This window comes from Mauremys reevesii, linkage group 26 (assembly GCF_016161935.1).
Source record: "Mauremys reevesii isolate NIE-2019 linkage group 26, ASM1616193v1, whole genome shotgun sequence".
Taxonomy (NCBI): domain Eukaryota; kingdom Metazoa; phylum Chordata; order Testudines; family Geoemydidae; genus Mauremys; species Mauremys reevesii.
In genome coordinates, this window is record NC_052648.1 from 3,687,406 (window position 1) to 3,710,265 (window position 22,860).

The 22,860-nt window shown below is 45.1% G+C and overlaps 1 protein-coding gene across 3 annotated transcripts in view; it reads left to right on the plus strand.

Moving 5' to 3' along the window:
• STK11 (serine/threonine kinase 11) overlaps positions 1 to 22,860 on the plus strand; it is a 73,012-nt gene that overhangs the window by 18,312 nt on the left and 31,840 nt on the right. For all 3 annotated transcript variants that reach the window (XM_039515563.1, XM_039515565.1, XM_039515564.1), the window contains 5 exons: positions 5,942 to 6,025; positions 12,217 to 12,306; positions 14,258 to 14,390; positions 15,161 to 15,297; positions 15,798 to 15,925. In XM_039515563.1, the coding sequence (XP_039371497.1) occupies positions 5,942 to 6,025; positions 12,217 to 12,306; positions 14,258 to 14,390; positions 15,161 to 15,297; positions 15,798 to 15,925 (572 nt within the window). The remainder of the gene's footprint in view (positions 1 to 5,941; positions 6,026 to 12,216; positions 12,307 to 14,257; positions 14,391 to 15,160; positions 15,298 to 15,797; positions 15,926 to 22,860) is intronic.

The following is a 22,860-nucleotide window of genomic DNA, read 5'->3' on the forward strand; positions in this document are numbered from 1 at the left end:
AAGGTTAATGCAGACTACTTAAAGAAAATCCCCTGTATTGTCAACTTCTGTCTACAGCTTGAGGGCCATATTGTCTCTGTGACTTAGCTGGAGCTATTCAAGCAACTTGTCTAATGCACGGGAGGATAATGTCATCTTTGTGTCAGTTCCAATTTATTGCAGATTTGCTTTTCTTTTTAGAATTTGTGGCATATTGTGGGCCTTTGTGCAGGTTCACCAGAAATGTTCACTAGCAGATGGCAGCGGAATATCCAAAAATGGAAAAGCTTATTTTCTTCTAGAGAAGACAAACCTCATTTTGCATAACTCTGTCATCCAGTTTGGGTGGAAAAACACAAATCAACGGCCCATGCTGTAGATCTGGAGCTTGAATTGTTACATTTAACTCATTGGCTACGTTTAACTCACTCCCGAAGAGGCTCATTGACATTAGCTATACAGTTAGATTGGGTGGAACTTGTGGTACTTCTGTTCAGCTGGTAGTTCACCTCAACCATAAGGGGCCAAAATAAAACTTGGCCATTTAAAATAAGAGGCCATGGAAACCTGTGATATGGCTATGGAGGTGTGGTCTGCAATGCCATATCCCAGCATGCAGTGCTGCGCTTGGCCAGAGTGGTGTCTCATTCTCTACTCCTCTCAGTGACTGTCACACTGCAGCTTGGATCTGGCTCTCTGCTTCCTAGCAAGTTGCCTGTGGAGCCCTTAGTCCAACTTTGGGTGTCCCCTTTGTAGTCCAGTGAAAACACCAGAAAGAAGTGGGCTGTCCTCTTCTCGAAGTACCGGGTCTAGTTTAAATGGCATTTCCTGAATGGCACATTTTAAATCCCTTTGTGTTTTCAGTGTTCAAGTCCACTTTGTGAACTGTAATAGCCCATGCACAGTGGAGACATGGGTGGCTGGCTCCCCCTGCCAGAGAAGAAGATGCTACATGAACCTGGGGAATGTGGAATAGAATAATAGCTTTAGTTCTGCTTGTTAGCAGAACAACGGTTCTTTCCAGACAGAATCCAGGCTAACCTTGAGGCCCTTTAGATAGGCTTCACTGTTCACTTTATTCCCCTACTTTCCATATGTCTGTTTCGTTTGTAACACCTCTTTTTCTGGGCTTGGGGCTGTTGGACCTTTTCAAAGCTCTGTTAAAGCCACAGCTAATCTGCCAGCAGGTGTTGCTACTGAGTGATTGGAGGTTAAACCTTTTGCACAGGCAAGCTGCCTGCACAAAGCCCCCTCCCCTCTGCTGGTTTTAGGGAGCAAAAGACAGAACAGGGCTAGAAATGGGTGGAGGGGGGTCATTGATGCAGTGCCATGAGTCCATCTCTAACTTGTATCCACTTGATAAGAGGGCAGGGAGAGGCACCCAAGGATATTTTGCTGGTTCTACTGCTGTGGAGAGGGGGTGGATTATCTCCCACTTCTAAGAAATGTCTAACCGTCCTCTGCAGATAGTTATGCAGTTCTGGAGCACCCAAAGCCTGTGGCTGTTGAGCATTTGCTATCTTAGCATATTGCTTGTAATAAGAACTCTGCACATAACTCTACAGCATAAAAGAAAAGAAACCCAAGGACTTGAAGTTGTATTTGCCTTCCCGGTTATGTTGACAACTTTTTTTTTTAAATATGTGCTTGGCGTACAAAAGCCCAGCCACATGGATTATGTTCTCATGTGGGGAAAATATTTTGATTGAAAGGGAGTGTCAGATTTTGCCTGAGGCTAAAAGTTCTGCTTCCTGTCTAACCCTGTAGCTTGTGAAAACTGAATTTGAATGCAATCTTCTTGCTCTGTGTTTTTTTAAGACTTCTAAAAAAATTTCCCACATATTTACATAAAAAAAATCATATGTATCTTCTGTTGTGCTTCACTTGCTGTGGCTATTGAAAATAGGCCTGTCAGATTCACTCTGTTTCTAGTTGGTTTCACTTTTCAGACCCTCCTGTGTTAACACAATAGTTTCCTTGTGTGGGCTGCAAATGCTACCCCGGGGGGGGGGGGGGAGGGATATCTCTGAATGGAAACAAACCTACTTTAAAAAAAAAGCCATTTTATGTTTTTGTGTTTAAAAAAAAAAAATCTGTCTTCAGAAACTAAAATTAGGGCTTGAGATACCAGTGCCCTATCAAAATGCAATATTTTTTGCAAACACTTTAAACTCATCTGAACGTTTGACATTAATTTGGAACAAATCAGAACTTCAGCCGAGGGCACTATAGTTTTCTGTTGCATAGGAGGAATTTAGATTTTTATTCAGCACAATCCACCTGTACCTAATTCTTGAATCTGCAGTTTTAGTACATAGATAGTAACAGGTGAAGGATGTGGTTCCAGTCCAGTGGAGACCTCTGGAACAACCTGAACACTAAACAACTCTTGCTGGGCTGCTGCAATGATGTAGTGATTCACCACTCCCCTGGCAGTCTGAGATGTCTGTCTTCCCTTTTATGGCTATGGATCCAATGTGCGGTGTGAGATGTAATGCACTTGGACAGTGATGATGTTGCTCGGTCTCAAGGCACCATTGATAGCTAACTCTTTTGTGTTAAAGCAAGGAGGGAGATGGGGAGTGAATTACAGTAATGCAGGAAAACTATAGATTTCCTTTTTAGACGCAGCCTTGATTACTTGTGTATCTCCTTGAATAACCACTCCAGGAAAAGCGGTAGCATGTGTAAGCTTTCTCTTTGCATAATTAACATTCCTTGACTAATTCTCATGTGGAATAGTAACCAATAAAAGCTTGAGTTGAAGTAACAAGTCCTCATCGATTCCCCATGTATTCAGTGCATGTGGGTGGGTACCCAGCGGCAGTGACTGAGAAGGGTGCTGTGGAGGTGCTGACACCTTGCTCTGAAGTATAGAATGTTTACTTGCAAATGATTAATCTCATGTTGCACTCTTTACTGTTTAATTTTCTAATGAAGTATTCTTGTTTTGTCAGGACACCTTATGGGACACTTAGTAGTCATCCTTGCATTTTGAAATTTTGTTTTACTGTTACAGTGATCTTAGCTGTGTTCTCTCTCTCTCTCTCTCTCTCTGATTAGAGGGGAAAATCTTACTCCAGTTTGATCTTGCGTTAGGACAGTGGGCGCCAGAGGAAGGACCACTGCGGCGGTGGAGTACCCGCCGAAATGCCGCTGAATTTTGGCGGCGATGCCTCTCGATGACGCCACTTGCCGTCGACAAGTTGCATCATCGAGAGACATACCCGCCGAAATGCTGCTGAAATTCGGCGGCATTTCGGCGGGTGCTCTCCCGGGGGCCAGGACACGGGCACATTAAGATGCCCCCACGGGCGCCGCATTGGGGACTCCTGTGTTAGGTGGTCAGACTAGATGATCTAATTGGTCCTTTCTGGCCTTAAATTTTATGAGACTGAATTTCTTTAGTTGATTTTTTTGGCATCTGCCTGAAATCATGCAGTCAGTTGATTAGTTTCCTGTGTTTTGTGGAAGCCTTGTGTGAATGATGAACAAGGAAAGAGTAGTCTTAAAAGTGACTATAAAACAGCAATTGACCATAGGAATTAAGGTAAGGCGTAGTAATTGGAATTGGTATTTTTAACTCCTTTTGGAAAACACTAGATTTCAAGTTGATGCTCCCTTAAATGAGGAACATAAGAATTGTTTCGCTGAAACAGAATGATGGTCCATCTAGTCTATTATTCTGTTTGTTACAGTGCCTGATGTAGAATGCATCAAAAGGAGTAATGCACCTAATTATGCAATGTTGCCCTATGCTGTGACACAGCACAGTTCTATTTCTTGCTTCTCTTGTTGCTGATAAATGCATTGATAGCCCTAGCAATGTTATCCTAGCTCATGTAACCACAGATGATGGTGTTCATACATCCAGAATCATGAAGTGCAGAGAAAAAAGGTTTATTAGAACTGGGCATCCAAACAGTTTGGTAGATGTTATGTAAAATTCATGGCCCATCTCTAGGGGCTCAGATGCAGAGGCCAGCTGTGAATTCTAGCCTTCTAGCATCTCTAGCAAGAGTGCTTGATCTGGGGAAAAACTCATGAAGCTGCTTCCTGCATATTATAGAATTCAGGGTAGTTTTGTGACTTCTACTCTGAACTATTGACTGGAAAGGATGCAGTGTCCACATGTAGTTACTTGTTGGAGAAAGACATATCCTGTAAAGGCAAGCAGTCTGCAGGGCGTGGATGTCCCTGTGCGCTGTCTTCCTTTGCTAGCAAGCAGTGTTCTATCTAGGATAACATGCCAATGGAACCCTCTCATCAGCTTCCTATGTGGGGTGACATAGCATTAGATTGCGCTTCCTGTTATTGAGCTTGCAGTTGCTCAGCTGTTCCTTACTTGACAGATAGGGAGGAGACCTCCCCCCAGTGTTCCTCTATAAAACATTGAGTGAAATAAGCCTAGCCTAACTTGATGGATACCCTGGCTACCAGATGTACCCTGGAAAGAAAATTGCGATGAAAAACGAGCCTTTAGGTTGACAGATGCTGCAGTTCATCCCAACGCTGTGTGCCAGCACAACTGGATCTTGTGAACAACTCCACCATTTCCTTACTCTCAATTAAACATCCTCTTGCTATGTTGGGAGCCAAACACAACAGCATTGGACTAGTGCATGTGATGCAAGAGAAACTGCCTAGAAACAATGCACATTCAGAGTACTCTGTGTAAAACGCCGTCTGTAAATATCAAAGCACTCTATAAAGTATTATCTTTGTTTTTCAGACGGGGGGGGATAACTGAGGCCCAAACAGGTGGAGTGTCTTGCCCTCAGTCATGCCGATCTCCATCCTTGCGCATGATCCTGCCGAAGCGAGTTAACTTTTTTTACACTTTGCTATAGCTTTACAGCATGCAGGAGTTACTTAGACCAAAATATGGACTATGTGTGTGGAAACTGAAAGTTAATACATAACAATAGATGGTGAAAGTAAATGAGATTAAAAAAAATTCATCTGTTTTAATGAACTTTGGTGTTTAGTAACACAAGCTTATTTTAAACCTAGGATTTATCTTGACCGTGCCCCTCCTCAGGTCAGAATTCCCTCCCTAGAAGCACCTGATTTATCTATTGTAAGACCTAGTAGCAGGGTGAAGTTGCATGACTAGAGTTTTCTTTTACATCTGCAAAGAAAGCTAGATGTCTAGCCGAATTGAATCAATCATTTGACTTGTAACTGAAAGTTTTGGAGTATGTAGGTACTGGGCAGGGTCAGCTCTTCCACGTAATACTTGTGTTGTTCCCTCAGGCTTTGTTTTAATTCCTCTCCAAGGTTTGTGGAGGAAGTATGAGGCTATGGGTGGTCAGGTATATATAATGTGGCTCTTTTTGCATGGGATGGGCGATGTGGTGCAACATTTCTGGTGGTGGTGGTGAGTATCTGTATTTTGAAAAACAGCCAAAGGTGGGGCTGGAACCTGGGTTCCCAGCTTCTAACGAGTGACTGCTATCTAAATGTAGAAGAAAGCAGCATATATCTGGAACTGACTGTTTTTCTATAGCATTTACAGCTAAACAGGATTCTATTATTGGTGTTTTAATGTCAAGCCAGGTCCAGCCACTACACTAAGCTTTGGAGCTTGCACTCATGTGGAGTTTCTGGATTTTGGTGCACTGGGGCAGCTGCAGTTGTTCCTTGGGAATAGTTCTGCCTTTGTGCACTAGAATGCCTGTAGCAGGAGTATTGGGTGGCCAGGCTACAATAACTGAAAAGGATGCCTGCCTTTGATTCTAGTCTATTAACACACACATTTTTAGGTTCTAACCCTGGGTTAACAAACCCAAAAAACAAGCTCAAAGCTCTCTGTCAAACAGAATTTATTGCTAATCTTGGGTGAAGCAGCTGGGATTAGCGTGGTATAAAGCTACTTTACAATTCAAGCAACTCTTAAAAAAAAAAAATCATTTTCACTCAATAGGGAAATACATTTATTTATTTTTCTTTCTTCCTCCAGGGAAATACAGCTCCTGCGACGATTACGACACAAAAATGTCATCCAGCTGGTAGACGTGTTATATAACGAAGAGAAGCAGAAAATATATCCTTTTGATTTTCACTCAGGTGTTGATATGAAGGTTTTAATGCTTGTTACTTAGATTGTGATAGTTCTAAATCCTCATAACTTTGATGTCCTGTGTCTCTAAAGGATTCTGCTTTAGTTGGTTAACACCCATTTGAGTATTTCCTGGGCTTGAAATTGTTCACTAGTGTTAACAAACATTCTGCATCTAGGTAGCACTTTCCATCCAAGGACATTTCCTCAAGTTCTCCACGTTTCCTGTCAAGTAGAAGTATTGTCTACAGATGGGGCACAAAGACTGGAACTTGTTGATGGTCACACAGTAAATCAGAGCTGGAAATAGAACCTAGATGTCCTAGTTCCCAACCTCCTGCCCTTACTATTAGCTAACAGTGCCTTCCTCTTTGAAAACAGATCCCTCACTGTGTGTGCAGCAAAATGGAGTAATTCCTTTTTGTAATGCTGTTCCCTCATGGCCTCAGGTATGGTGTTCTTTCCTTTTTTAAAACCATCCAGTTGTTCTCTAGAGTACAGATGCCGGCCAGCACTTCTACCTTCCTTGTGCAGGAGTGTGTACTACTGAATTCTGGATTCCTTCTCTAGAGGCAATCTGCTGCTTGTTGTTCTTAACAGCTCAGAACTAGCTCCCAGACTGATTAAAGCCACTTCGTGTTTTTTGCAGATCCCTTGAACGTCCCTTGATGCTGCTTTAGGCTATGTCTGCACTGCACTTTTGTCGGTCGGAGTGTGAAAAAAACACCCCGCTGACCAACAAAAGTTTTACCAGCAAAAAGCACCAGTGTGGACATTGCTTTGTCAGCGGGAGGCACTCTCCCGCCAACAAAGCTACTGCTTCTTGTTGGAGATGGTTTTATTTTGCCGGCAGGACAGCTCTCGCTGACAAAGAGCAGCTACACTGCGTACCTTACAGTGACAGGCTGGAGCCGCACAGCTGTGCCACTATAAGGTGCGCATTGTAGACATGGCTTTAAACAAACTAAACCTGATGATAGACATGAGAGATGGGAAGCGTACCACTCCCACAGAATTTGCACCCTGACTTTTCAAGACCAAACCATTCTGGTTTTGAAACCGAGCCTTGGGTTGTGATCTGAAGAGAAACACCAAGACATCAAAATAATATTTGACACTTCCATGGCCTGCTGCATCCTCAAAGCACTGCACAAACGTTAAGTAATTAAATACACTGTTCTTTTACTTTGAAAAGGAGACCAAAACAAAGTGAGCAGCAGACAGTTCCTAATGAGGCTGCTACACTCCAACAAAGTGCCTTTTGGCTTAAACCAATTTGACCTTATTGAGTCGAACCATTGTTGTCTTCCGTGTTAAATGGTTGCTTTTATTTTCAACAGTGGCTTCTACATACGGAGTGCTCCCTTTACAGTACATCAGTAGCCAGCTAATTTAATCCTGCACTTAATTAGATCGAAGCCTTTGCAACCAAGTCATTAGTATTAAAAACTGCATCACAACTTTTGCCCTTATTATGATCTCTTTGGTCAGTTACTTTTGTAAAATTCAATTACTGTCCATAGAAAGCGGCCATTTAATTTAATAAGAAGCTGAAATCCCGAATGAGAAGGGAAAAAGAGCCCAAGGGAGACCTCGTGTGTTTGTAAAAGGTGTTGACAGCTCATAACTGTCATTCAGAAATGCTTGTGTCAATAAGCAAAGCCAGAGAGGGTGATTTTATTCCCCCTTTGTTTTCCTTCTTCTCTGTACCCTAATAATGTTTGAAAACCTCTCTCCACCAGCACTATGCTCTTGGGTAACACTGGAATCGACTGTTTAATTTCCAAGCTCCAGCTGCCTTATTTTTGTTCAGTCCACTGGATTTGCTTTTCTCCCATTTCTAAATTCCTGTGAGGCTTCTGAGTTTATTCCCATGCCTGCTTACTCTCCATGTGTAGACAGCTACATTGAGAGATTAAGCAAGGGCAGCCATTGGGCAAAGTTTCATGTTGCAGGAAGGGTCTTTACACTGGAGGAGTTATGTCTTCACTGGCAAAGGCATGTGTTTATCACGGGATAACTAACATGGGTTAGTTATCCCACTGTGAAAACACAGTGCAGAGAAAGCACTTTCGTTTTACTGGGGCATAAGCTAAGCAAGGTCAGTCATGGATGGGGGTATAGTGCTAACCTCTCCTAGATACCTTGCAGTAAACAGTACATGTGCCTTTCCTCTACTTAGGATTTTACTGTGAACTAACCAGATAAGTAGCTGAACTAATTTTAAAACCAGTTAGAAAATTTCCCCAGTGTAGACAGCCTCCAAAGGTCCACATTATAGCAAGACTTACTAAGGTCCTGTCCACAAGAGAATTAGCATCATGACAGGTATGCTAGATCTGCTTTACAAATGCTGTAGTAGCACAGCTGCACGATACAGTGTAGATGCTTCCTACAGTGGTGGGAGGGTTTTTTCTGTCAATGTAGTTAATCCACATCTCCAAGAGACAGTAGCTAGGTCAGTGGAAGAATTCTTTTATTGACCTAGCTGCGTCTACATCAAGGGGGTTCGGTTGACCTAACTCACGTGGTCAGAGAGCAAAGTTTTTCACAGTCCTGAGGGACCTAGCTAGGCTGATCTAATTTTTAAGTGTAGACCAGGTTATAGTCATGTTTTATCCATGGCTGTTGCTAGCAGGGTTCTAGCATGGTTCTCTAACTCCAGTCAGATGGGGGAATCTCTCAGGTCAAGGAAATTGTTGTTCTAGCACAAACTGTCTGAACGTGGCAGCGGCTCAGCTCATGTGAACAAAGCCTCATCATGGATTTGGAGGTTTTGGGGAACTGGATTGAAGGGAGGGGAATTATTTAAGTTAGATGTGATGCCTACAAACATTATCCATCAGCATAATCTTTTATAGAATTTGAGCAACTCTTGGTGTCTCTTTCCTCCTTCCCTCACCTCCCCCCCCCCATTATAAAAGACCATCTTTGTCTCTTGAAACGAAAGCTTTTGCCATTGAAAAGTGAGTTTCCAGAAGAGCAGCAGAGACCTATTTTGAACCTCTGCTCCACCATGCCTTTGCCAGTGTCACTCATCTTTGGGGTCACTAAGGTGGTAGAAGTGAAATGTATGATTTAGCCATGCTTAAGCTTGGCAATATACCATTTAACAAGTTGCTTGGCTGGTCACAGGCTTCATTGATTTTTGGTACCGGGAAAGCTATGATGAATGGATTAAAAAAAGACTTTGGCATTTAACAGGCCATTGAGCAGATCTGTTGTTGATGGGAGGGCAGCACTGGAGATGAATGGAGAGCCTCATTCAAGCAGAAAATAAACCCAATTTAATAAGCAAACTCCTGGCTGGCACCCTCTCCTGATGACTTCTATTATCAATAAATGCAACTGTGTGGGAGGAGAGCCCTACTGAGTGGAAGAAATGAGAGCTTCAGCCTTTTCATGGTTGCCTGTAATAGATATACTCAGTAAAACCTTCCAGCCTGAATGATGTCTGGGTTCTAATCTAGTTAGTCAGCCAGAGAAGGATCAGCTCCAGGTAAGGGGGAGGGATGAAAAGAAGGTACAGTCTGGTAGCTAGTTAAACTGGGAGTAGATTGTCCTTTCTAGAAAGGAACAATAGCTGGAGTTCACTCTGGGAGACCCCCATGAAGTGGGAGCTAGCATCAGCGTTACTCGTTTGAAGGTGGGAAAGTTACTGTCTTCCTGCTGCTTCCCTTCTTTGATGCACCCACCCTGGTTGCTTCCTCAGTGGTTAGAACAAGAGAGTGAAACTTGAGATCTGGTTTCTATTCCCACTTCTGCCACTGATTTGCTGTGAGGGTCAGTCACATATCTTCTTTATTGCAGTTTCCCTCTCGTAGGGGGAAAAAGCCCTGAATGAGATGTGCGGTATTGCTGATTTCATAGGCTTGCAAAGTACTTTGAGATCCTAGGATGGAAAGTGCTACAGAAGTGCAACTTCATAAGGATCCCATTTAAAACAAGCAGTCTCTCCTGTGGCCGTCAGTAGCCCCAGAACAATTGTCATGACATCTGTGGCGATCAGCCTAGGCCAAAACACATCTGCCAGGAGTGATTAAAATGGTGACATTAATGCTCTGCACTCGCAGAGCCCCTGTTCCTAGAGTTACGTTGCTTCCTTGTCTGCATCTCAAAGATGCTAGGCCCTTGCATAGCCACCCGATATCTCAGGCTACCTGTGGGTTTAATGCAAGCACCTATAGGGTTTTCTGTTTTCTTTTCTTCTCCCACTGGGCTCTCAGAGGCAAAGGTGACTGTTGCTTCAGTTGTTTATCCTCTAGGTAACTCACAAATGCAAAGCTAGTGCTGGAGAGAGGAACAAATGTCAGTGTCAGTGTGGCAAAAGCCACTTACAAAGCCTGATGTTTTAGTATCTAGAGGCTCCCAAAGCAGCTTTCTCCCACCCCGGAAATGCTACTACCTCTGTGGTAATAAGCTGCCGCTTTTAAACAGCACACGGCAACACCCTGTAAATTTGGGACAGGAAATGAAGAATACCATGCTTCATTGCATAGCTGATTTTTATACACTGCTATTTCAAGAGGGAATATTGTCCAGGGCATTGAGAATAACCACTCCTAGACCTGTGAATGGTGTCCTGGGATTTCTAATTTCTTCAGCATAGTGAACTCCACAGTGTTTGCATTGGGACTTCAGCCTGCTGGCAGTTTTTTAGACCTGTCATTCACTGCTTTAGGGATACACACCTTCAGGTGAAGACGTGCCAGTTTTGTTCTGCCTCTGCAGCTGCAGACAGGGTGGACAGACCTCTTCCCTGCAGAGCACCCTGGTCTTTGGTTCAAAAACTTTTCTAAACCAACACCTACAGTGTGAAATTTCTAGTGTATTTTGGGCTTTAATTAGCCTGGATCTGTGACACTTGGCTGGCTTTTGAGGCTGAGCCACTTGATTCTTGGCTTTTTTTTTCCCTCATGAGCGCTGCAGTGGCACGTGTCCTGCTTGACCCTAGCATGGCTAGTAGGCTGGTAGAGAGAACATGCAGGTCCTGCAGCTCGTGCTCGAGATTGAGATCTGTCCAGCACAAGAACAGACAGCCAAGGCCCCCCCCTTTCCTGGGCCGGGGAAAGTCGAGCTAGCTGGATAGTGCCCTTCTCCCCGTACAGTGGGGAGCATGTGAAGCAGAGGTGTATGGGCAGTTCCTCTCTAAGGCCATCCCCAGCCTTATTTATTTAGCACCCAACAGCCCCAAACTTTTATGCCCCATTGAAAGGGGCCTGGACCGTTGCTTCTCTCTGAGGACTTCCTACTAGCCGTTCCTGTCCATCAGGCCTTGGGTATTTTGTGGGGTACTAGGTGGTGGAGACTGGTTCTCCCATGGCAGCTCCACTCCCCTCTCCCTCTTACTAGCTAATCACAATTCTCATCGATTCCCTGGGATTTGCCATTCTGGGCAGAAATTGCTGAAGAGGAACCCTGGCACGTATTAGCCTTATCTCCCCCAGCCCTGGCCTGTGAGTGCCCGGACCTGGAGATCAAAGGAGCAGTGGGGCAAATAGAAGGAAAGATCATTCCACGGAAACCCAGACCTTGACTCTGGAAAAAATTCCTCAGCCGCGTTTCTGATATCCCTGTCTCTGTTGGGTTTGGACAAAAGCCATAAGGTGAAAGCAAAGATGCTTGGTTTCTTCCTAAAACAATGCCCTCACCCCCAAATTCTTTGTCTCTTAATCTGAGCCAAGCTGTCTTTCAGCATGGCCAAAGGTGCTCTAGGAATCATGAGGCCCCATCAAAAGTGCTGGTCTCAAAAGAGAGAGTCAAAAATCAGACATAGCCACCAATATTAGGGTTAGATGATGACACCTCCTCTTCCCTGGGATCAGAACTGGAGGGAAAGGACGAGGGAAATGCAGGAGACCTAACTAAGGAATGTTACTGCATGGAGCCGCCTCCACTGTGAGCCTTCCCTTTAAACAGGCAAGCAGCAAAAGGAGGAAATACTTTCCCCAGCTTCAAAATTGGACCCTGGCGTCCTTTTAAATGCTGTCCTAATAAAGGCAGAATGGGAGGACCCAACAAAACGTGGGCTTTGCATGGTACGTGCACAGTTCATTGTACCACAAGGATACCACCTGTACTGCTGCTCTCCAGTAGCACAGAATCAGAACTGTGGTCGTAACAGTGCTTGCCTGGGTGAGCATTTAACCTCGGTGCTTCCTTAACTCTGCCTTCACGTATATGGTGATGGAATATTGTGTGTGTGGGATGCAGGAGATGCTTGACAGTGTCCCAGAAAAAAGGTTTCCAGTCTTTCAGGCTCACGGGTAAGTGCAGCTTCAGTTCTTAACCCACGTTGTGTCCATCAATCTCTCCCACCCTTGCTATGGCTCTTGAATTCAAGTGGATGTTCTTCTGCTCTGTCACTTAGGCTGCTGGCTGCACTTTAAAGCAAACTTGTTACGAGCAAAGAGTACATCAGGTACCATCCATGGAGAAAATTAAAAGCTGATGGGAGGGGGGGGAGGTTGTGGGAAGCAAAAGCTTTTTTTCTGTTGTGGGGTGTGCGGTTTTTTTTTTTGTTTTTTTTTTTGTGCCTTAGCAGCCTGAGATGCCTCCTTAATCCCTTTTCTGAAGCTCTGCCGAGTGTGCACCTTAGCAGCTACAGTTGAGGCCATGCTGGGTGCTCTCAAGCTGCACCTAGTGGAAGTCCCCGTGGCATCTCGGTGGCCTGACAGAGGTCGCTTCCTTCAGAACACTTTCTGGTGTGATCAAGTTTTCCTCTGCAAATGAGATTCCAGTTTGGAGAAGGGAAATAAAAGTCCCATTGCTAATCAATTGGCGCAGAACTAAACATGAAACTTGCTGATAAGTTAGATCCCGATTTTGCAGCAGGTAAAATGTATCCTCCTGCTGTTTCATGGTGATTTTGTTTTATTGGGGGGGCCTGTTACGGGAGTATGACAGAAAATGGAGAGCAGCAGCAGTGTGACTCCTAATATCCTGCCCTGCACAACCTGAATGGGGCATTTGGAACCTAAGCGAAATCCTTTCTTCTCAGGCTGCTCTGGCAAGTATGGTAAACAAGAAGGAAAGACCTTTGGAGCCATTCAGCCAAGGATGAGGGAAATTGGAGCATTTTACTAATGAGACTGACGTCTTCTGAACTGAGAAGGGAGATATAGAGTTAAATACCAGAGAAGAAATTACTGATCTTTGCTGATGCTTAATCTGTCCAGTACCCAGTCTGATCTGCTGTTTTGTGGATTTTGGTAAAGGCACACTAAGACTCCATGCTCCCTTGAAGCTCACAGCTGAGGAAACCTTAATACTTAATGGGTATTTAGTGCTTGTCTGCAGCTTGCCAGGTGCTGCTGCACTGTTAGCTATGGGGTGAAGTAGGGGTTGAAATGAGGCACAGTTCTCCTAACAGTCAATCCTATACTTCCCTTTCTTTCTCGTTCTGCTTCTGCCAAACCTTGTAGCTTCCAGCGAGTAATTCTGCCCCATACCTTGACTTTAAACAAATTAGCAATGTGTTGAGAGAAGCCACCTCAGGTTTGTGCTTAGGATGCAGAAGTGGACTGCCTCGGTGCAGCACTTACCAGTCAGAGTTCCTGTGGAGGTTGGATGTGCATTTTCGCCCGTGCACCCCAGCAGCAAAGGTGAATAGGCTCTGACACTTTATATACTTTAAAAAGAGTTGACATCTGTGGATGTCAGATCAAAGGACACCTGCTTGTGTGCCCTGCTTTGGATAACCCACTGCATGAAAGGGCAAGGAACGCAATTGTGTGTCTCACTTTGAGACCCCATGAGGTGCAACCTGTAATGTCTACTGGGCGCTATTTGCTAAGAGTGATCGTAAGGAAGGTAGGAGTCCAGCACAGCTCGCACCACGTGGAACTGTGCATGTTTAAACACCTGCTGAGCTGCCTCAAAGCAAAAAAAATTCTTGGCAACTGTACTGTGATGCCAGTCCGGTGAACTTGCAACAATATACAGAATAGGAAGAGAGCTTTGATCTAGAGCAGTTCAGTGTCCCGAGTGGGAGGGGGTGCCCTGATGCCTAACTGCAGCAGGTAGTCACTTCTGTGCTAAACAGACAATGGACCTAAATCTCTAGTTTCCCAGCAGCAAAGGCTAATGTAGGCCCAACCTATGTGGTCTTGGAGCACTGCTCTTCTTCCTCACTATGCATATTGGCAATAGCGCGTATGGAGCTTCAGTCACTTGAATCACTTACAGTGTCTTTTTCCCCCCTCTGACTTTTTCTAGGTACTTTTGCCAGCTCATAGATGGCTTAGAATACTTGCACAGCCAAGGGATTGTCCACAAGGATATAAAACCTGGGAACCTCCTGCTAACAACCAATGGGACACTAAAAATATCTGATTTAGGAGTGGCAGAGGTATGTGTGAGTGGCTTGTGAACCCCATTCCCGTCTCCCTCTGTAGCGTACCAGCTGTAGACATACACACTGGAGACTTGGAAGGACACGAGCGTGTGTGTGTGTCCAAAAAAGATACATCAAAAGAATTTTATGGTTGCTAAAGTCAAGTACTCAAAAGTTAAAATTCTAGAATTGAGGTTGCCTGTGCCACTTTAATTCAACCCCTTGTGCTATGCATTATTGGTTCACCTATAGTTACAATAGACTTTCATTACATGACTGCATACTACTTTTTCCACATTTTCAGAGTCTGATAATTGGCCTGAGTTTAGTTGACTTTTCACAGGGACAGCAAAAGGCACATCCAAGAATCCAGGTACTAGAGTTTCTCAACAAAAGAGTTGTAAGAACATTTTTAACATGGGCAAAACAATCTCATTCTCTGAAATGGTTGAACTGTTTTACCTGAAACTTAAAAAATCAGACTGGGAAAAACACACAGTATAGAAAACTTTGTTCCAAGCAGTTAGTCGGGCAAGGTTATAAGCAACTGAAAATGGGCTCTTTAGACTAGGAAGTGTTAACCTATCTTAACTATAGGTGACCCTACCAGCTCTGCTTGTAATATACGATACTATTTGTGGTATATTGTAGTTAGACCCACGAGATGGACAAAGACTCGCCTGGAGTCTCACAAGGGTAAAGGTTTTATCGTGGATATAATCCTTGATCTCTGAAGAGTTTGATAGTAGCATGAGAGTCACTAAAATGTTGGCCTCTTGCCCCAGGCATTGCATCCGTTTGCAGAGGACGATACGTGCAGAACGAGCCAAGGGTCGCCAGCATTCCAGCCGCCAGAAATTGCCAATGGCCTTGATACCTTTTCAGGCTTTAAAGTGGACATCTGGTCAGCAGGGGTCACATTGTAAGTACCTGCACAGGAACCCTGGGTGACTTGCTTCGGGCACAATGTTGTTCTGGGACTTGCAGCTGGGGGTGCTGTGTGAGCGTTTGGGGCTACCACTCCCTTTCGAATGGTGGGTAGATCCAGGAGCAAATGCCCAGAGTGCTGGAGAAATTGAGCCAGTCTCTCTGCTTGTAGTTCCATACCAGCCATTTCTCAATCCCTGTCTGTCCGGGTGTGTTTGGGGTTCCTGTTGCTGCAGTATCTGAGCACCTCACAAGTATTTGCTTAAAGTCTTTTTCTTCCCCGCTTGTAGGGAAAATAGCTTGGTAAGTTTCCGGTTCACGTGTCTGTGTGTGAAGCTATGGAAAGAAAGCTGTGTCAAGAGAGAAGTTGAGAATGCATTCGGGTCAGCATCTGTCATCCAGCTTCTCTTGTTTTCCTGACTTATCTGCTTGTTGAAGAACTAGAACTTGTGTTCCGTATTGTTGTCCTCATGCTGTTCTTTCTGCATTTTACAGATACAACATTACAACGGGTCTTTATCCCTTTGAGGGGGATAATATCTATAAGCTATTTGAAAACATCGGGAAAGGGGACTACACGATTCCAGAGGATTGTGGTCCTCCGCTCTCAGACCTACTTAGAGGTGAGCGTCTCTTTCAAATGACCTGAAGGAAAAGGGGTAAAACTGTGGATGCCACAAATACCCGGCAGACATAGAGATGTCTATACTGCTGGAGAAGTGCCCCACTCAAAGCATTCTATGAATGTAGAGAAGTCTGTTTATCAGCCTTTGCCCCTTTCAGAGTTTAAGAGAAAGTTTTGAATGTTCTGCAATGCTATAGACTAATCCCGTGAAATGAGCTGCAAGCATCTCCTTTATAGCAACAAGTCATATACTATGACTCCAATTTCATATGCTTTAGAGAGATTTTAAAACCTTGAGGGCAAACCCACCAAAGGGTGGATTTAAAGCAGCATCAGCACTTTAATGCTAGTCTCTTCTGAAGCAAGCTTATTCAGTTAAGATCCTTCCCAAGCCTTATAAAGCAGGACATAAGCATAATGGTGCCTGTTGAGGACACAGCTTCTGCTCTCACTTTCTTTTCAGCGTCTGCTCTGAACTTCCTCCCTTGGAGGCTGAGACAGGGTGCTAATGATACTGTCTTTTGTGGCTTGCCATATGAAATGCTTCACTTGGTATTAAGTGTACTAATTCTAAGGAGCTGCATCCTGCTGTGCTCCTGACAGAGGGAGACTCCTCTAGGGTCTGCTAGGGTCGCCATACAGGCCTGAAGAGTGAGTCTGCGCTTCCTTCTGCCACTCAGCTTTTTGGAAGAACTTTGTGAGCAGTATAGTCATCAGCTGAGCTTCCTGTGATAGAGACTGGGGAGAGGTAGCATTGTTCAATGGATAGGAGACTTGACTGGGACATAGGAGACTAGGGTTCCATTCCCAGCTCTGACACTGACCTGCTGGTTGACCTTGAGAAAGATACTTGCTGTTTCCCCTCCCACCCTTTGTAATCTGTTTAGACAGTAAGCTTTGTGGTCACAGATGGTCTCTCATTGTGTGTCCAGCGTCTTGCACAGTGGAGCCCTGACCTCGTTTGGGGGTTCTGGCACAACTGTAGAACAAATAAAGTAACGGTGGGAATCAACTTCAAACAGTAGTTGTGTGCAGGCGTCAAATCCACTGACTTGTGGGATATTCCTGCTCTTAGAGCACTGCTTCTATGTAAAATAAATTCTGAGATTAATACTTTGACCTTCTGTTGTGGGGAGTATCTCTGCTTTGTGCAAAGCTTTTTCATCTTCTCACTTCTGCCACTGACTAGCTGTGTGAATGTGAGCAAGTCCCTTTGCCTCCCTGGGCCTGTTTCCCCTTCAGGAAACAGGAGTAATGGTGGGGAAGCTGAGGCAAAGCAACATGCCCATAGTCTCACTGCAAATCAGTGGAAGAACTAGGAGCAGAACTCAGGAGTCCTAGTCTCATTGCGCCAACCATTTGATGCAAGAGTGTTGTCCTTTGAGTAGTGCCCTACTTCAGGTGTGCATGCGCCTCTTGAGCCCTTGATCAGAGATTTTTGGTTAGCAGTGTCTGTTCGGCCCGCACATGCGCTCTGTGCAAACTAGTGCCCCACACCAAGCCTATGTAGAGCTCTTCACTCTCCACCTTCTTGAATTCCCATGTGTTCTTCAAATCCAACAGGTATTAATTAGCTCTGTTAGGATTAATCTGGCTGTGATACTAGCATTTCAACCCCCACTAGAAGGGTTTTCAATATTTGCTCACTCTGTCCTCTAGACTTATTAAGGGTTTAGGGAACCTCCACTCCTGGGACCTCCATTTGAACCTATAGCCACTTGCTCCTTGCTTCATTTATCTGTGAAGACGGCCTTTCAAATGCCTATCACATTGGCTTGCAGGGTTGGGGAGATTGGAGCCTGGATAGCACCCCAATTTGCTGTATTTTTCAAGGACAGGGTCTCCTTACGGCCTCAGCTAAAATTCTTAGCTCAAGTGCTGTTGGGTTTTCATCTTAACCAGCCCATTCATCTACCAGTATTTATCTCCAAACCGCATCAATCTCAGCGTGAGACCTCCTTTCATACGTTAGATGTATCACAGTCATTGGCCTTTTCTGTAGATAGGACCGAGCAATTTTGGAAATTGACTAGACTGTTTGTCTCCATTGCAGAGGTATCCCCGTGGTCCATGATCTCTACTCGGAGACTTCCGAGTTGGAGCTCTGGGTGTATCATCGCTTGCTATGATGCAGCTGGTGCCCCGCTCCCCCAAAAGGATAATAGCTCTCTACCAGATCACAGGCAGCTGCCACAGCTCCAGTCAAGAACATTCCAGTGTCTGAGATATGCAAAGATACCACGTGGGCCTCCGCATATACTTTTTCTAAACACTACGCCTCAGTCCATGCCATCAGATCTGATGCAGCACTTGGTGCTGCTGTACTGTCTTCAGTCTTAGACTCCGTTCCAAAGCTTCCTCCTCCCGGTGGGGGATATTGCTTGGGAGCACCCATAGGGACTCGTGGAAGAGGTCAGTATTGTGGCACTTTGAGATGTGTTCCCCATGGGTGTTCTACTACCTACCCTCCATCCCCCCACTTTGGACTGTTCTTTGTTGGACGTTTGGATAGAGAAGGAACTGAGGGCAGTGTGCCCATGGAGCTCAGTAGCCCCTTGTTCCACAAGGGTGTGTAGAGCGCACACACAGGTCCCACAGACGCTGCTAAGAGAAAATCTCTGATCAAGGGCAGATGTGCACCTGAAATGGGGCAGCCATGGGGGGACATATTTTGAAGAACCACATTTACTGCACAAAGTGAGTGTAACCTCTTCTTTTGAGGGTTGGGATGATCATTGATATTTTTGCTCCTGCATAAAATAGGATTCCAACATGGAGAGCAGTTGCGTGTTAATATAGCAGTTGAATCAGTGGTGTCTGCTTAGGAGCAGCGTGGCCTGTGCCTAGTGCTGGTCTGGCACTGGGGCTCTGGGTGCTACCACGATACAATGAGCAACATCTCAGGACACCACTCACTCCATAGGATGGGCTTATTGTCATCGCTTCTGTCTTACTATACAAAAGACACTGATAGTAGTCAGTGATGGGAAAGACGCAGAATAACAGTGATCAAACTCCAGACACAACTCTGATCGCACTTGGACACCTGCGCTCCTCTGGCACAAGCCCCAGAAGTAGCCGAGAAGGAAAGCATGGGTGGGTTAGTGGTTGAGCACTGCAAGCCTGCCCACGCTACAAATAGCGCAGAGCCGGAGGACTGGGTTACAACACTGTTCCCCTCTGACCTGGTTCCAGCACTGTTGCAATTTGTAGTTAGATGGACTCTTAACTGCCTTCTGAACCACTTCATAATTGTGGTCATCAGTGCTACAAATTGTAACCATGTCATGGGGGCCCCCCACTGTGTTGTAACCAGGTTCCCAGACTTGGTTGTGCCTGTGGTGTGGATAGGTCATCTGCTGCAAGAGACAACTACAAAACAAACTTGAATCTCTTACATGATGGAGCATTCACCTTTCACGGGGCCTGAAAGTTCTAGTTCCAAACTCCCAAATCTTGTTGAAATGTTTAGCGACCTAAGCATACTGTTCTCAGCTGCATTTCAGTAGTAATGCAGTAGGTGGTGCTATCTGTATAGGTTGTAGCTTTGAATGCATTTTGAGGAGATGATTTTCCCCGTTGTTTCGAACAGCCCTTATTTATCTTCCTTTCTAGGATGTTGCTGACCCCCACCATCCAAGTAATCTGGAGACGATTTTAACTTCTCTGGCTCCATACTGATTGTGAAATAAGTTTTATTTCCCTGTATTTTGCAAAGCATTAATCAGCTGTAATAGCTTCAGAAACAGTTATGTAAGGCATAGCTAGAGATTGCTCTCAGCGCAGCTGGCATCTTGGCTATGCTGCTGAGACTAATGTGGCGACTGTCTAAGGCTTGGAGCTAGTGACTGACGCATGTCTCGTGTCATGTTCACATGTGCTGGTGAGTGATGTCCAGAACTATACATGGCATTTTGGTCAGCAAATGCTAACTCAGAAAAGCAGCCCTTCTCATAGGAGCGTGAAAATTGAGCAACTGGAGCAAACCCACTGGCCCATCTAGACTGGTGTCCAGTCTGATACCAGCTGGATCTCAAATAACTGCTGGATGCTTCTGAGGTAGGCAATAAGCCTCTCTAGTGCCCTTGGTATTGAACTCCAGTGTGGTGGGTGTGGCATTTTCTTCCTGAGTCCAGGTGCAAATCACTTGTGCCCTGAAGCATGTGGCTTGAATAACTGCTAAACCTTTGTCCTAGCTTAGTTGCCTTTTCCTTTCAATGAGCTGTTCTGTCATTGCTCTTGGAGATCTCCTGCCTTTCTTTATGGTACCTTTAAACAGCAAAGGCATCTTCATCCCTGAGGTCCCATGACCTCAAAAGATTTGTTTTAGGTTGGCAGCCTATTTTCTTTGCTCCCTTTGTCCTAGCTGATGTCTCTCCTGCTGCCTTCTGTTCTCGGTTACTGGCAACTGTAGGCTACCTAATGGGCAGCTGCTCAAGCAGATAAGCTTTCTGTGCAGGAGAAGGTCCTGCCTGTCTGCACCAAGCATTCTTCTTCTGTCCCCTGGGGACCTCTTCAATTTTCTTCCACCCCTGCCATTCCACATGCTTACTCCCTGCAGCAATCCGCTCGCTTCAGAGCTGGCTAGAGCCTCTCAGTGTTGCTTTTGAGTTCGTCTGAGCCCCTTCCCTTTCCATAGGGATCAATGTACCAAATAGATATGAGGTGATTTAACTCTGTGGTGTGGGGATACCGTGGGCATCACAAACTGCAGTAGTAAGGCATGAAGTGTAACCCAGCTTGTAGGGATCCAAGTGTTCAACATTGCCACATCCCCTCATGGGTAGCACTGGTGACAAAGGCAGAGGATTTTTGCCACGGGCCCTTATTTTTCTATGCAGTACATCCCCATTTCCTGCTATGCTCCTGCGTCTTCTGCAGCTTGTGAAATTGAACTCAAGTGTACTCTGTTTGCAGGCTTGCCAGTTCATGTCTGATAGCTTTTGGAATGAACAGCACAGATACCCATAGCTTGGCTCACGCTCCCTTCCATTGCCTCAAGAGGACTCTTCTAGCACATAGCAGAGCCACGAGCACTCATCCTGCTTTCATCGTAAAGAAGGCTACAGTATGTTGGAAAGTGTTTGCTTCCTCTCTGGCTGGAAGTGCTGCATTGAGCGGGGTGCCAGTTGGTTGGGAAGCAGATACAAAAAGATGCTTTTTAAAGCTTTGTTTTTCTGTTGACTACTTTTTTGCAGCTGCTCAAGCTGTTGTGTGGTTTTTCCCCTCACCCCTTGAGCTTGTCTTTACCAGCCTTTATCTTTCCAGAGAGGAGGCAAGATTGCCGAAGGCCAAGAGTTTCGGGGGCTTCTAGCCCCTTCACTGGCCTGTTTTCAAACTCCTAGCAAGAGCAGTATTGTAGTATTTTAGTGCAGGTTAGTTGGGATGCTGCTTTTCAAGAGGGGAATGAATCTGTCGTACTTTCACTGATGGAAATCAGAGAGCTAGTAGGCCCCCATTGTCCGTGGGGGTAGCTCGTCAAGGTATAAGCCTCCCCAAGTGACCTTAAGCTCTGACATCACCATTGCATAATTTATGTGTCCCAATAAGATTCATTTCTGGGCAAGAAAAATGAGGTTTTAAAAATCTTCTGTGTGCCAAATCCTCTCTTGAAATATGCTTCTACGGCCAGGCCTCAAAGAAAGGTCGGCCCAGTGGTTAGGGAACTGGCCTGGCACTTGGAAGATATGGGTTCAATTCCTAGGTCAGCCACTGACTGCCTGTGTGATCTTGGGCAAGGTTCTTTGTGCCTCAGTTCCCCTCCCCCCTGTAAAAAGGACACGATCGTAAGAAGGGTGGTGAGAGGGTAAATGCATTAGAGGTTGAGGTGCTTGAATACTACAGAAATGTGGGCTATAAGAGTCCATAGCTGACATGCTGGTGTCTAGAAACTAGTCCAGTGTTGTTTTGTGTTAGATCCCTGTGCCTGTCATTGGAGAGACTCTGCTGGCCTCAGCGCGTGCAGGAGGGGAGCCCCCACTTGAGGAGGGGCGATTCTAGAGGTGTTCCCAGGAGGTGGAGGGAGCAGTGCTTTTCTCTTCATGCTCCCTCACAAAAAGGGCCCTTAAGCATTAATAGGTTAATACTTTTGCATGTACTGCAGAGGACACCCTTTCAACCAGAACGCTCGGTTGTATGTGTATTAACCCTTGCAATACCTCTGAGATACTATTGTTCCCATTTTACAGATAGAGGAATTGATGAGGGCGATGACTCATCCAGGGTGTGGCACTCAGTCAGTGGCACTCCTGGCTAGAACCTAGGAGTCCTGAATTACAGCTGTTGCCTCCTTTGCCTATTAACATGTACCTGAAGAGGCTCCTGGCTGTCAGAAGTTACTCAACCACACCCTGCCGTGTCTTTGTGCTTGTCCAGAACCATATAAAGATGCATTGGTGGTTGTCAGTGGCAAGGCGGCAGGACGGATTTAAGGTCTTATGTGCTCTGGCTGTCCTTGGCATTACTGGAAAGGGGATTCATGCTACCTGTAGTTCTGTATTTTGTGCTGGGCATAGGATCAGAGATGACCTGGGTATGGGCACGCTTAACCCATCTGAAATGGGTTGGAGCAGAGGTCTGAGAGCTGGGCATCCATCTGAAGAATCTCACTGCTCCAGTGTTTCATCTTTCCTCCCAAATAAATGGAAATCTTTACCGTAAATGGTAGAGAATATCTGTGTGGTTATTGTGGGCAGACACTTTTAGATGATTTGACTGGTGAATAGTACATGATGTTTTGCCTTTATGGAGTCTCTCTCCGGTGCTGGGCTTTAGCCACACAACTGCTATATATGAGTACAGATTAATCCATGAGTTTTAATTTCCACTGATTAAATTTTCTTCTTCTAGCAATGCCCAAAATACAGTCCTTGGCCTTTAACTAAAGACTTTTTGGCTCAAGTTACCTTCATTGCTCCTTTAATTTCTGTACCC